The 15,012-nt window shown below is 44.5% G+C and overlaps 1 protein-coding gene across 2 annotated transcripts in view; it reads left to right on the top strand.

Moving 5' to 3' along the window:
- The window catches only part of st6galnac3 (ST6 (alpha-N-acetyl-neuraminyl-2,3-beta-galactosyl-1,3)-N-acetylgalactosaminide alpha-2,6-sialyltransferase 3), a 200,975-nt gene that overhangs the window by 104,139 nt on the left and 81,824 nt on the right, over positions 1-15,012 (top strand). Inside the window, exons 3-4 of one of the 2 annotated variants that reach the window (XM_068036708.1) lie at positions 4,115-4,524; positions 5,941-6,117. In XM_068036708.1, coding sequence (XP_067892809.1) covers positions 4,115-4,524; positions 5,941-6,082 — 552 coding nt within the window. In that variant the 3' untranslated portion in view covers positions 6,083-6,117. Of the gene's footprint in view, positions 1-4,114; positions 4,525-5,940; positions 6,118-15,012 lie in introns of those variants that run through there. The other variant, XM_068036707.1, reaches the window with a different exon arrangement.

The following is a 15,012-nucleotide window of genomic DNA, read 5'->3' as shown; positions in this document are numbered from 1 at the left end:
ATGCTGGAACTGAATGTTGCCCCATGATCGAGAGTTTGCATGGAACTGTATCTCAGGAGGTGTGAGAATTTTAAATTCTCATCCTTGTTTTCAAATCCCTCCATGACCTCATTCGTCCCTATCTCTGTATCCCCCTACAGCCCTCTGAGAATTCTGCATTCCTCCAGTTTTGGCCTTTTTTATATCTCTCATTTTCTTTGCCGCCACCATTAGCAGTCGTATCTTTAGCCGCCTGAGTCCTAAGATCTGGAATTGTCTTCTTAAGCCTCTCTGCCTCTCTACCCAGGCGTCTTCCATTGTGAAACGCATCAAAAACTATCACGTTGACCACCTTTTTGGTCACCTTTTTTAATGTCTCCTTATGTGGCTCAGTGTCAATTATTTGCCCGGTAACACTTCTGTGAAGCACCTTGGGATTTTTTTTTTTATTTGTTGATGGGATGTGGGCGTCACTGGCCAGGCCAGCATTTATTGCCCATCCCTAATTGCCCTTGAGAAGGTGGTGATGAGATGCCTTCTTGCACCACTGCAGTCCTTGGGGTGTAGGCACACCAACAGTGCTGTTAGGAAGGGAGTTCCAGGTTTGATCCAGCATCAGTGAAGGACTCCAGTTTTGCTAGGGCTCCTTGATGCCATACTGGGTCAAATGCTGCCTTGATGTCAAGAGCAGTCACTCTCACTTCCCCTCTTGAGTTCAGCTCGTGTCCACTGCCATTCATGTCTGGATGTAGCAGGACTGCAGAGCTTAGATCTGATCCGTTGCTTGTGGGATCACTTAGCTTTGTCTATTGACTGCTGCTTCTGCTGTTTGGCACGCAAGTAGTCCTGGTTTGTAGCTTCAACAGGCTGACACCACATTTTTAAATATGCCTGGTGCTGCTCCTGGCATGCCCTCCTGCACTCTTCATTGAACCAAGGTTGCTCCCCTGGCTTGATGGTAATGGTAGAATGGGGGATATGCCAGGCCATGAGTATACACATTGTGGTTGAATACAATTCTGCTGCTGCTGATGGCCCACAGCACCTCATGGACACCCAGTTTTGAAATCTATTCCATTTAGCACGGGGGTAGTGCCACACAACACAATGGTAGATATCCTCAATGTGAAGACGGGATTTCATCTCCACAAGAACTGTGTGTTGGTCACTCCTACCAATAATGTCATGGACAGATGCAACAGTGACAGGTAGATTGGTGTGGACGAGGTCAAGTATGTTTTTCCCTCACACCTGTTGCAAACTTAGTCTAGCAGCTATGTCCTTTAGGTCTCAGCCAGCTTGGTCAGCAGTGGTGCTACTGAGCCACTCTTGGTGATGGACATTGAAGTCCCCCACCCAGAGTACATGCTGTGCCTTTGCCACCCTCAGTGCTTCGTCTAGTTAGTGTTCAATCTGGAGAAGCACTGATTCATCAGCTGAGGGACGGCAGTAGATGGTAATTAGGACGTTTCCTTGCCCCTGTTTGATCTGATGCCATGAGACTTCATGGGGTCCGGAGTCAATTTTGAGGACTCGCAGGGCAACTTCCTCCACTGTGCTGCCACCTCTGGTGATCAGGGATGGTGATGTTGGTGTCAGGAACATTTTCTGTAGGGTATGATTCCGTGAGTATGACTCTGTCAGGCTGTTGCTTGACTAGTCTGTGGGACAGCTCTCCCAATTTTGACACAAGCCCCCAGATGTTAGTAAGGAGTACTTTGCAGGGTCGACAGGGCTGAGTTTGCTGTTGTCAGTGCCTCGGCCGATGCCGGTTGTTCCGTCCAGTTTCATTCCTTTTCTTACACTTTGTTGCGATTTAATACAAGTGAGTAGCTTGCTAGGCCATTTAAGAGTCAACTGCATTGCTGAGGGTGTGGAGTCACATGTATGCGAGACCAGGTAAGGACTGCAGATTTCCTTCCCTAAAGGACGTTAGTGAACCAGATGGGATTTTACAACAATCTGGCAGCTCATGGACACATTTACTGACACCGTTCTTTATTACCACACTTTCTAAACTGTCATTGTGGGATTTATGCTCATATTCTCTGTGTACAGTTTTGGTCTCCTTACTTAAGAAAGGATATAATCATATTAGAAGCAGTTCAGAGAATGTTCACGCGACAGATTCCTGGAATTCAGGGGTTATCTTATGAGGAACGGTTGGACAGATTGGACCTGTATCCATTTGAGTTTAGAAGATTGAGAGGTGATCTTATTGAAACATACAAGATCCTGAGGGGACTTGACCGGGTGAATGCTGAGAGGATGTTTCCACTTATGAGAGAGACTAGAACCAGGGGGCACAGCTTAAAAATAAGGAGTCTCCCATTTAAGACGGATGTGAAGAGAATTTTTTTTTTTCTTTCAGAGGGTCGGAAGCTGTGGAAGCAGTGTCATTGAATATTTTTAAGGCAGAGTTAGATTCTTGATAGCGGAGTCAAAGGGTATGGAGGTAGACAGGAAAGTAGAGTTGAGGCCACAATCAGATCTTTTGTTTTATTTATTCCTGGGATGTGAGCGTCGCTGGCTAGGCCAGAATTCATTGCCCATCCCTAATTGCCCTTGAGAAGGTGGTGGTGAGCTGCCTTCTTGAACCGCTGCAGTCCATGTGAGGTAGATACACCCACAGTGCTGTTTAGGAAGGGAGTTCCAGTATTTTGACCCAGCGACAGCGAAGGAACGGCGATATAGTTCCAAGTCAGGATGGTGTGTGGCTTGGAGGGGAACTTGCAGATGGTGGCGTTCCCATGCATCGTTGTCCTTCTAGGTGGTAGAGGTCACTGGTTTGGAAGGTGCTGTCTAAGGATCTTCTCAAATGGCGGAGCGGGCCTGAGGGGCCGAATAGCCTACTCGTGCTCCTAATTTGTATGCTCGTATGTGTTACTAGTTTACGCCTCTGAATTATCAGTCCAATAGGTATAACCATTACGTTACCATACCCTAAATAGCATACTTGGCTGTTGGCAATACTAATCTATTTACTTGTCTCAGTGCCAGTACTTATTTAGTCCGTGCTTACATATTAGTTTTCATGGTTTAGAGACATTTTCAGCTGACATATATCATTGCTTCATAACAACAGATGTGTTTAAATCTTGTAGCAGGATGAGGGAAATTGAAATGGAAAATTTATGAGATAATTGGCAGTGAGAGTTGTTCAGTATTAATCAATGAGTAATATTAACCGAGGAACGATCTAATGCATTATCCCAGAGAAAATGTCTTAATTTCATTGCTATTCATCAGCTAGAAGAGCTGGGATTGTTCTCCTTACAGCAGAGAAGGTTAAAGGGAGATTTAATGAGGTTTTTAAAATTATAAGAGATTTTGATAAATAGGGAGAAACTGTTTCCACTGGCAGGAGGGTCAGTGACCAGGTAACATAGATGTACGATAATTGACAAAAGAACGAAAGGACAAAATGAGGAGATGATTTGAAATGCATCACCTGAATGAGTGGTGCAAGCAGATTCAGTAATAACTTTGAAAAGGGAATTGGGTATATTCTTGAAAAGGAGAAAAACTGCAGGTATGGGGGGGGGAAAAGCAGAAGACTGGGAGTAATCGAATTTCTCTGTCAAAGAGCCAACACAGGCACGAAGGGCTGAATCATGAATCGCCCTTTCTCACAGATCTCTGCACGGAACTGAGTTCCCTCCTTCTGTGCTGTTTGAGTCTATGATTCATAAATGTGTGTGCTGTGTATATTGATATGCCAACACTCCAGGATTATTCTGGAGTTTCCAGCAGTTAAAAAGTAAACACCAGGACATGGCTACAAGTGGCCTGGGAGGTGAAAATAAAGGGTATGTGATTAACCTTGAATGCTTTCACTTAGCAGTTATAAAAATATTGGAGATGGGAAAAGATAAGGCTCTTTGACAGTCAAGCATCATCCAGTCAGGTAACTGAGAGCCAGTTTCCCGTGGAAAGGCAGTGCTTTATAAAGATGGATGTGTTGGCGATCATTGGCGGGTGCATGAGGGCCGGGAGGCGGTTGGAGGCAGGAGCTTATGCGATGAAATCTCCAGGATTGCATTCCACACAGTCAGGTGACCCTAAGCGTGCATGTATTTTCTTTCAAACCTTGTGCAGAAATCTGATCTGTTGGCAATCTCCCCCTGTCCTGCAGCCTCTCCGCCTGTACTGCGACCTTTGTAGCATTGTGTCGAGCTCCGGCCAGATGCTTGGCCAGAAAGCGGGCGGGGTGATCGACCAGTCAGCCTGCGTGTGGAGAATGAACAATGCGCCCACAGCAGGATTCGAGACGGATGTTGGCACCAGGACAAGCGTCAGGGTGGTGTCCCATACCAGTGTCCCACTTCTCCAGCAGAAGCAGCAGCACTACTTCGGAGAGGGCAATGAGACCATCTACGTGATCTGGGGGCCCTATCGGACCATGCGGCGTGACGGGAAGGGAGCCACGTACAACAAGCTGCGGCAGCTGGCGAGGAACTATGCCCATGCCAAGATCTACGCGACCACTGAAGAACGCATGAACTACTGTGACAAAGTCTTCAAGCTGGAAACTGGAAGGGACAGGTCAGTTTTCCTTCTAATGGTTTTGCGCATTGAGCTAGGACACTCCAGGGTTCTCCATAAAACATTCAGCACTGTCATAAAGTTGTGACTAATATATTACTGGGTGTTTACAGCAGAGAAACAGGCCATTTGGCCCAACAGGTCCAGTGTTGTGGTTTAGATGGATGTCAAGGTCTTGGAGAGGATGCAGAGGAAATTTGCTTGAATAGTATCGGGGATGAGGGCCTTATGTTATGTGGAGAAGCTGGAGTTGTCCTCCTTGGAGCAGAGATGCACCTGCTTTGCCAGCTCGCCAAGATTCTCCTGGCATCTTCAGGAATTAAAGGTTAACCTCCAGGACACTGCTGTAAGCAACTCTGGGAGAGAAATCATTGGGGAATTTATAAAAAGGCATTCTTTCTTCATTTTCTTTGAACATTTTATTAATTCTAAAATTATCAGAGGTGGGGAAAAGGCTGTTTGACAGTCAAGAATCACCCAATCGGGTAGCGAAGAGTCTGTTTGATCTCCAGTTAGTGTGGGGAGGTGGAGCACCGCCAGGGTGGATGTGTCAGGTGACCATTTTGTAGGGGCGGGTAGGCGGGGCAGTTGGAGATGACACTTCACAAGTATGTCCAATCAATGTTGGCACGCCACCAGAGCCTGGTGCCTAGGCCAAGTTGAATTTCACTAGTTTTTTTTCCGTACTACTTTCTTATCTGCAGTTATCTCATCTAATTGCTCTTCCTCCACTTGTGCCTTTTCATTCTCATTACCATTCTTTTCTGTGACTACCAAGACAACGGACCCACTTACTATCCCTGCCAACACTTCATCTTCCATAAGACCACTATCTTTTCATTCTCTAATTGGCCCTATGCTTTCTTTACCTTTTACGTGCTTATAAAGTTAATGAATTTTCACGTCCATTGAGAGGGATATCAAGGCCATGGCGCGGGTGCAGAAGAGATGTGCCACAATAGTACCAGGGATGAGGGACTTCAGTTATGTGGAGAGACTGGAAAATCTGGGATTCTGCTTAGAGCAGAGAACATGAAAGGGAGGTATGATAATGATGTTCAAAATTATGAAGGGTTTTGCTGGAGCAAATGAGCAGAAATTGTTTCTACTGGGACAAGGGCCAGAGGACATGAAATTAGTTAGTTGTCAAAAGAACCAGAGAAGAGATGAGACGAATTCTTTTCATGTAGCTAGTTGATAAAATCTGTAATGCAGTACCTGAAAGGGTCATTGAAGCAGATTCAATAACTTTCAAAAGGCAATTTGGTATGTACTTTAAAAGGAGAAATTTGCAAAGAGTGGAACTATTCGGATAGTTATTTCAAAGAGCTGGAACAGGCATGATGGGCTGAATGGCCTCCTTCTGTGATGTATAATTTTATGATAATCCCTATTTCCCTTTTATGCTTGGGATAGAACCATAGAAGCACAGAAAAATTACGGCACAAGATTTTGTTTTGCTGTATGTGATGGAGCATTTGTTTTGACACCCTACACTGAAACATCCCTTCAGAAGAACATAACTGCAAATTGGAGTATTTCCCAGTTCGTGCTTTAGAACCAGTCACCTTCATGGAATCCTTTAAGTGTTGGAAGAGCTTCAATCACTGGGAAACATCCTATTCCATTAAGAAATAAAAATAACTCTTTTATATAGGGAGTGATGTGTTATGAATGGAGTTGGGTGGTTTTTGTAATTACAGTCAAAATTAATATCAGGCTGAAAATTATTAATATTCATAGATTTTCATTTATAGAGTTACTCATATGTCTTAACACACTTCACAACTAATTACTTTGACTGCATTAGCTGGTAATGTTGCACAGAAGAACTTGGCAGCCATTCTGCATAGTTTGTCCCTATAATGATGGCAATGGTGGGAGAATGGCATTTCTTCAACCAAAGAGGAGTACTATAAGCTCATTAATGTCCATCTTAAATATTAGTGTAGTGGTTATGGTACTGGACTAACAAGCCAGAGGTCTGGACTATTCCAGTTCAAATCCCACAAATTCAATTTTTTTCAATGGAAGTCTGGATACATAAGGATGGTATCAGTAAAAGAAAGTGTCTCTGAAGCTGTCGGAGTGTCATAAAAACCCAATTGGTTCACTATTGTGCTGCTTTCCCTTATCGAGTCTGGTCTGTATATGACTCCAGTCCCTCACCAACATGGTTGGCTCTTAACTGCACCCATCACAAGACAATTGGGATGAGCAATAAATGCTGGCCTTGCCTGTATTACCACATCCCTTTGTAAGGTCGCCATCCAAATACAACAACAACAACTTGGATTTATATAGCACCTTTAATGTGGCAAAAAGTTCCAAAATACTTCAGAGGTGCACTATCAAACAAAATTTGATACTGAGCCACATAAGGAGATATTCGGGTCAGTGAGCAAAAGCTTGACCAAAGAGACTACCTTAATGGAAGAAGGAGATATTGAGAGGTGGAAAGGTTTAGAGAGGGAATTCCAGAGTTTAGGGTGTAGGAAGCTGAAGGCACAGCTGCCAGTGGTGGAGTGATTAAGTGGCACCCAGATGTGAATGGGAATGAGGCAGTGACCCCTACTGTGGCCACACTACTACCCTGGCCTCGCCTAGCGGAGGGCCATGTAAAATAAACCCCATTGTCTTATTATTTCTCCCAATTACATGAGGCCGGATTCCACCCAGAAAGCTGACAAATTCTCTCAGCTTAGCTGTTAACACAGGCCTTCTGTTTGTGAGTCAGGAGGGACATTCATGATTAATTGATTCACTGTTCTAATCAACGAAAGTTGAATTATCTATTAATTGCAATGGCACTGAACCAAATGAGTTGGACAGGGTCCAGCACTGTGCACACATTTGAATTATTGCACGGAGTTAAAGACAGTTAAAAATGATCACATCGCCCCAAGTATAATCCGGTTTTTCTGACTAAAAGCAAAGCCCTAATTTTAATCCCTACGACAAGACCTGGATCTGCCAGGGGGATAGTGGTGGGGGTTTAGTTTAGTTTAGAGATACAGCACTGAAACAGGCCCTTCAGCCCACCGAGTCTGTGCCGCCCATCAACCACCCATTTATACTAACCCTATACTAATTCCATATACCACATCCCCACCAGTCCCTATATTTCCCTACCGCCTACCTATACTAGGGGCAATTTATAATGGCCAATTTACCTATCAACCCGCAAGTCTTTGGCATGTGGGAGGAAACCGGAGCACCCGGAGGAAACCCACGCAGACACAGGGAGAACTTGCAAACTCCACACAGGCAGTACCCAGAATTGAACCCGGGTCGCTGGAGCTGTGAGGCTGCGGTGCTAACCACTGTGCCTAATAGAGGCAGCAAAGCATTCACCTGGTCTTCACTGCACTTTTGCTGCGTGCCATTTTATTAGGCTTGTTTCCGCCAGCCTACCGCAGGCAGATGAGGGCCTCATTAAAATGTAACGCCTGTGGTCGGATGACATAATTCAGACAGTGACCTGATTAGGAGTACAGAACATAGGAATGGGAGGAGACCATTGAGCCCCTGTTCCGCCATTCAATTAGATCATGGCTGACCTGCACCTCAATTCCATTTACCCAGCTTGGTTTCCTATCACTTGATATCCTTACCTAACAAAAATCTAACCAGCTCACGTTCAAAATTTCCAATTGACCCCTAGCTCAACAGCTTTTTTGTAAGGAGAGAGTTCCAGATTCCCACTAGCTTTTGTGGGAAGATTCCTTCCTGATATCACCACTGAATGGTCTAGCTCTAATTTAAAGGTTATGCTGCCTTGTTCTGGACTCTCCCACCAGAGGAAATAGTCTCTATCTACCCTATCAAATCCTTTAATCATCTTCATCTCAATTAGATCACCCCTTACTCTTCCAAACTCTAGGGAAATCAAGTCCAGTCTATGCAATCTGTTCTCATAATTTAAACCTGCTGGCCCCAGTATCCTGATGAACGAATATTAGTTTTTGGAACTGGCCAATGGGAATACAGTCTTTTCTAGCCTTGTACTTCCTATGTCTCTAGGTTAATTGCCACTTGCTTGCCTGAACAAAACAACTTGGCTGTGATCATCAATTCTTACCATTTATGCTGGAATAGCCCATTGGTGACCCCTGCCAATAACCCCACCTCCGTCAGCGATTGGTCCCTTAATTTGGAGACCACTCCCAGAGTGCCCAGGCTACTAGGGCACCGTCTTGTGCAGTAGGCTGTAAATAAGGGTAGGAGTGAGGGTTTGGTTTTCTCCTCAGGCACTTCTTGATAGTGCCCTCAGCAGTACCCTTGGGAAAGAGGCCAATTTCTTTTGAAAGAAAAGCGAGACTGTTCTTCCAATCTAGTCCCAGATTGACGCACAATCCCCACTGGGATGTAAGAAAGAAAAACAAAGATTGCATTTCTATAGCACCTTTCGTGACCCATGGACATCCTGAAGTACTTTTTGAAGTGTGGTCACTTGCGTTGTAATGTTGGAAAAGTAGCAGCCAATTTGTGCACAGCAAGATCCCATGCAAATGTGTCAATGACCAGATAATCTGTTTAAGTGATGTTGATGTTGGTTGAGGGATAAATATTGACCAGGATAACAGGGAGAGCTCCCCTGCTCCTCTTCAAAATGGAACCATGTGATCATTTACATCCATCTGAGTGCGCAGTTGGGGCCTCAGTTTAATGTTTCATCCAAAAGATGGCACCTCTGACAGTACAGCACTGGAATTATCAGCCCAGATTTTATGCTGAAGTGTCTGGACTGAGATTTAAACCCATAACTTTCTGACTTAGGAGAGAGTGCTACCACCGAGCCACAGCTGAGACCATGATATGTCCACTTTCACCAAACATAGCTGCACTGACTCTGTGCCAAATCCCTTGAGGGTCCTGATATAAGGAGGCCCTGCCCCTCTCCCTCCACTCGGAACTGGCGTAGCGAGGTGCCAACCTAGCCTTCGGCTGTTCTGAAATTGCTGCAGCATTACTCTAGCAGGGCCACGGTCTTCAAGCTCAAATGGTCTAAGAACTGGTCTTATAAGTCGGGTCAAAATGCCTGCTCAGGTGGGCTTTTGAGATCCCACTGCACTGTTTGATGAGCAGAGGAGTTCTGCCAGTGTCCTGGCCAACATTCCTTCACACAATGTCAAATAAAAACATAGGCCATTATCTTATTGCAGTTTGTAAGACGTTGCTAACACAATGTCTGGCACATTTAACTGCAAAACAATATGTAACTCACTGTATGTGAAGTGCTTTGAGACAGTTTGACGGCCTGAATAGATGCAAGTATTCTTTTTTTCTTTTATTACCCTTGCGGCTGGGATCTGCGCAATGTATTGTCATCAAGCTTTCATGCAGAATGATGACTGTATAACCAAAGCAGAAAGTCACATTATTACAGTGCAGACTTAACATACCCATATATCCAGTGAATCATTTAAGTAACTGATGCAGTCTACAATTTCCTTGGCACAGTTCTACATGATGCACATTGTGTTATCGAGTTTATTAGATGAACTAATATTTCCACTTCTCATACTCCGTCCTCTGTAAAGTGTTGCTCACTCCATACCATTGCACTGTGTAGACATGATGCTTAAATAAATGACACCCTGAATCCAATGAGAATTTAGCTAGCATCTATTGCTTTTTGTGGGAGTAAGTTCCACACTTTCCCACCCTTTGCTTCTACATGTGTTTCCTAACTTCTGAATGTCCTGGCTCTGATTTTCAGGCTATATTCCCTTGTCCTAGATTCACCCACCAGTTTTGCTCCTATTACCCTACAGTTTTTTTTCAAAAACCTCAATCAAATCAACTTTTGACCTCTATTCCAGGGAGTACAAATCTAGTTTATGCAATCTCTTGGAGCTCTGATAACACTTTGGTTGAAAGTGTGCTATGCTCTTTCCAAGGCCAATATGTCTCTACTGAAGGTGTGGTGCCCAGAACTAGATACAATACACCAGATGTGGTCTAACCAGTGCTTTGGGGAGCGGTAACAAAACTTCCTCCCTTTTATATTCTAGCTCTCTAGACATAATGGCTGATGTTCTATTAGCCTTTTTTAAAATTTCTTTTGGACCTGACTACTACTACTTTCGTGAGCTCTGTACTTGGATCCCTAAATCTCTTTGGACTTCCAATATTAGCTTTTCCCCATTTGAATAATACTGAGTTCTATCTATTTATGGTCCAAAATGGATGACCAAATGGAGTCAGAGCCAGCGAGCCTGAGAGGGAACAGTGTCAGAGACTGCCAATTAAAGCGGTGGTGGGGAGTTAGTGGAAGCAGGTTCAAAAACGAGAAAGAAAATTTGAAATGTGATGTCACAGGAAAGCAGGTAAGTGATTGGTTGGCGAATATTTCTCTCTCTCTCTCTCTCTCTCTCTCTCTCTCTCTCTAAACTCAGGCATTCGTTTAAACCTAGAGCCGGGAAATTAAAACATTTCGATCAGGTTGAGTACAGCAGTGGGCTGAAATTTATGTTGCCATGATCAGCGGCTGACGTAAACAATGGCGACCCAAACGCACGGGCCAAGCTTCGCGGAGCCACCGCAATATTAAACGCAGCGGCTCATTTAAATGTCCAGGGCGGACCGCCCTGCCCGCTGATGACATGGAGGGGGCGCGCGGTCCGTCCCCAGCAATGGCATCAGGTGCCATTGTGTAGGTGCGACGCCATTTTTAAATGAAATATTTAAAGAAAAATGACTTGAAAAAATTAAGTAATGTTATCCCGACCCTTTCCCACCCACCCCTAATGACCATCAAATTCATTACTTGCCCTCTCCCCCGCAAAACACTTAACTTGTGCTCCCGACCTTCAACCCCACCCCCAAAGTTTATACACTTTAAACTTTCCCCCTTCCAGCCAACCCCTAGACCAATCAGATACATTTGACACTGCTTCCCCCACCCCCCGGCCCTGAAAACTTACCTGACCCCCCTCCCCCCTCCTCCCCACCAGTGTTCCACCTCAGATCCTCGGAGAGGGATCCCAAGATGCGGGATTGCCGGCCACTGGCACGAATATCACACCAGGACCGAGGGCGGGAGTGGGTAAGTCATTAATTCATTATTTTTAATAAATTAATATATTTAAATTTTGATCCTACCTCTGAGCAGTGGGGGGCAGCACTCTGCCACCGGCTATATAGGGCTGGGTCTTCCTGGCATCGAAGCACATGGCGGGACTTTCCTGGAGGCATTTTCCTGCACCTCTTTCTCCCCCCCCCCCCCCACCACAACCCCGATGCAGGGAATCTATAAAATTCGCCCCAGTAAGTGGATTAATAAGAGCATTGGCACAAGGCAGGTCGAGGGGCGTTAATTAAAATTAATAGTTTTATACAAGACAATAACTAGATTCTAAAAGAGAATAAAAATGTATTTTTAAACCATGGATGGGCAACTGAGACCTGTTTGCAATTCCTGTGCTGTGTGGGAACTTCAACTGTCTTGCAGGAACTACCTGTGTCGGAAGTGTCTCCAGCTGCTTGAGCTCGTGCTTAGGATTTTCAAACTTGAGGCAGCTGGAGTCACTGCGGAGCATCAGGGAGCAAGAGCATTTCCTGGATTGTACTTTTCAGGAGGTGGTCACCCCACAGGCAATAAGAGTTCAGGGGAGATAGCAGATGGATGGCTAGACAGAAGAGTAGTAAGAGACAGGGAGTGCAGGAGTCTTCAGGGTGTGTGCCACTCCCAAACTAGTACTCAGCTTTAGAGACTGCTGGGAGTGATGACACCTCGAAAGAGTGCAGTCCAGAGAATGACAACAATAGACAAGGGGGACTGCACAGGAAGGGACAGCAGAGACTAGTTGTGCAGTCGTTGTAGGAGATTCCATAGTTAGCGGGACAGACAGGCGTTTCTGTAATTGTCATCGTGAGTTTGTCGTGGTCTGCTGCCTCCTTTGTGCCAGGGTAACGGACATCATGGAGAGGGTGCAGAATATTCTTCAGGGGGAAGGGCGTGAGCCAGAAATTGGGGTACACGTCAGTTCTAACGAAATGGGGAGAGCTGGTATTGAGGTCCGACAGTCAGATTTTCAGGAGCTAAGGAGGAAGTTTAACAAAATAGGACCTCAAAGGTAGTGATCTCTGGATTACTCCCAGTGCCATACGTCAGCAAGAGTAGAAATAAGAAGATAGGGAGGATGAATGCGTGGCTTGAGGCATGGTGCAGGAGAGAGAGCTTCAGATTCATGAAGCATTGGGACCAGTTCTTGGGCAAGAGACACTGATTCAAAAGGGCCAGGTTGCACTTCAACAGGACTGGGATGAAAGTCCTCATGGGGAGGTTCACTAGTGTGGTCAGGGAGAGTTTAAACTAATTTGGCAGAGGGATGGGCACCAGCATATGGAAGTAGAAAAGAGGAATAAGGTGCATAAATGTGAAGTCATTCATTTCGGTAGGAGTAACAGTAAAAAGGATTATTACTTGAATGGTAAAAAGTTGCAGCATGCTGCTATGCAGAGGGATCTTGTGCATGAATCGCAGAAGGTTGGTCTGCAGCTACAACAAGTAATTAGGAAGGCAAATGGAATTTTGTCCTTCATTGCTAAAGGGATTGAGTTTAAAAGCAGAGAGGTTATGTTGCAGCTGTATAAGGTACTGGTGAGGCCGCACCTGGAGTACTGTGTGCACTTTTGGTCTCCTTACGAGAAAGGATGTACTGGCACTGGAGGGGGTGCAGAGGGAGGTTCACTAGGTTGATTCCGGAGTTGAGGGGGTTGGTGAAGTAGTTGACGCTACTTCAGTAAACGTTTTTAAAGCTAAGGTAGATATCTTTTTGAACAATAAAGGAATTGAGGGATACGGTGAGAGAGCGGGTAAGTGGATCTGAGTCCACGAAAAGATCAGCCATGATCTTATTGAATGGTGGAGCAGGCTCGAGGGGCCGGACGGCCTACTCCTGCTCCTAGTTCTTATGTTCTTATGTAAAGGAGTGATTATTGAATAGTATTAGAGAACAAAGTAGTACCATGTTAGATAGAAACGGACTATGAGGAATACAACGCCAGATTTAGAATACACGTGTGTAAATACACAAAGTGTGGTGAATAAGGTTGGTGAGCTACAAGCACAAATAGCTGTGTGGGAAAATGCTATAGTGGCAATAATGAAAACGACTGAAAAATGATGAGGACTGGGTGCTTAATATTCAAGGATACAAAGTGTTTAGAAAAGATAGGGAAGGAAGAAAGGGAGGTGGAGTGGCAGTACTGATTAGGGAAGACATTGTAATGTTTGAAAGACAGAATTCACTTGGTTAGAGTTGAGAAGCAAAAAGGAGACGATAACGCTACTGGGGGGTATTCTATAGGCCTCCAAATAGTGAGAGAGAGATAGAGGAGCAAATCTGCAGGGAAATCACAGAGATGTGCACCACTACAGGATGGTGATATTGGGGGATATTCCCAAATATCAATTGGGATAATGTAAGAGTAAAGGATAAGGAGGGGGAGGAAATTATGAAAGGTGTTCAGAAGAACTTTGTTGACCAGTATCTTCTCAGTCCAACTGGGAAGGAGGCATTGCTGGATCAGGTGCTGGGAAATGAGGTGAGCCAAGTGGACCAAGTGCCTGTGGGGGAGCACTTGGGTAAGAGTGATCATATCATAAGGTTTTGACTTGTAATGCAGAAAAGCAAGGAACTATATAAGGGCAGAAAGGGTAGATTGGAAGAGGGCTTATTTTAATGTGATGAGAAGGGATCTAGCCAGGGCAAAATGGAACCAAAGACTGACAGGAAAAATGGTAATAGAACAATGGGTGATCTTAAAGGAGATGATGTTTCAGGTACAGGCTATGTACATTCCAACAAGGGTGAAAGGTAAGGGAAGCCAAAGCCAAGGGAAATAGAGAATATGATGAAACAAAAAAAGGTGTATGATGCATGTCAGGTGAATTCTTGAAAGACAAAGAATTGTGCAACGAGGTAGGATTAATTAATGACCTCATAGTTAAGGCACCCTTGGGGAGGAGCAATCATATGATTGAATTTTACCATCAGTTTGAGGGAGAGAAGAGTGGGTCCAAGACTAGTATTTTAAACTTAAATAAGGGCAATTATGAGGGCGTGAAGGCAGAGCTAGCTAAAGTAAACTGGCAAATTAGGTTAAGGGATAGGTCAGTAGAGATGCAATGGCAGACATTTAAGGGGATATTTCAGAATACACAGAATAGATGGATTCCAATGAGAAAAATTCCAAGGCGGGGACCCGCCATCTGTGGTTAACTAAAACTGTTAACGATAGTATCAAACTTAAAGAAAAAGCATATAATTGCGCAAAGATGGGTGGCAGGTCAGAAGATTGGTCAGAATATAAAAAACAGCTAAGATTGACTAAAAGATTGATAAGGAAGGTAAAATTAGAGAACGAGAGAAAGCTAGCTAGAAATATAAAGACAGACAGGAAGAGTTTCTATAGAGATTTAAAAAAGGAAAGAGTTAACAAAGTGAACGTTGGTCCTATAAAAAGTGAGTCTGGGGA

This window comes from Heterodontus francisci, chromosome 8, assembly GCF_036365525.1.
Source record: "Heterodontus francisci isolate sHetFra1 chromosome 8, sHetFra1.hap1, whole genome shotgun sequence".
Classification (NCBI taxonomy): Eukaryota; Metazoa; Chordata; class Chondrichthyes; order Heterodontiformes; family Heterodontidae; genus Heterodontus; species Heterodontus francisci.
This window is presented reverse-complemented; position numbering and strand designations above follow the sequence as displayed.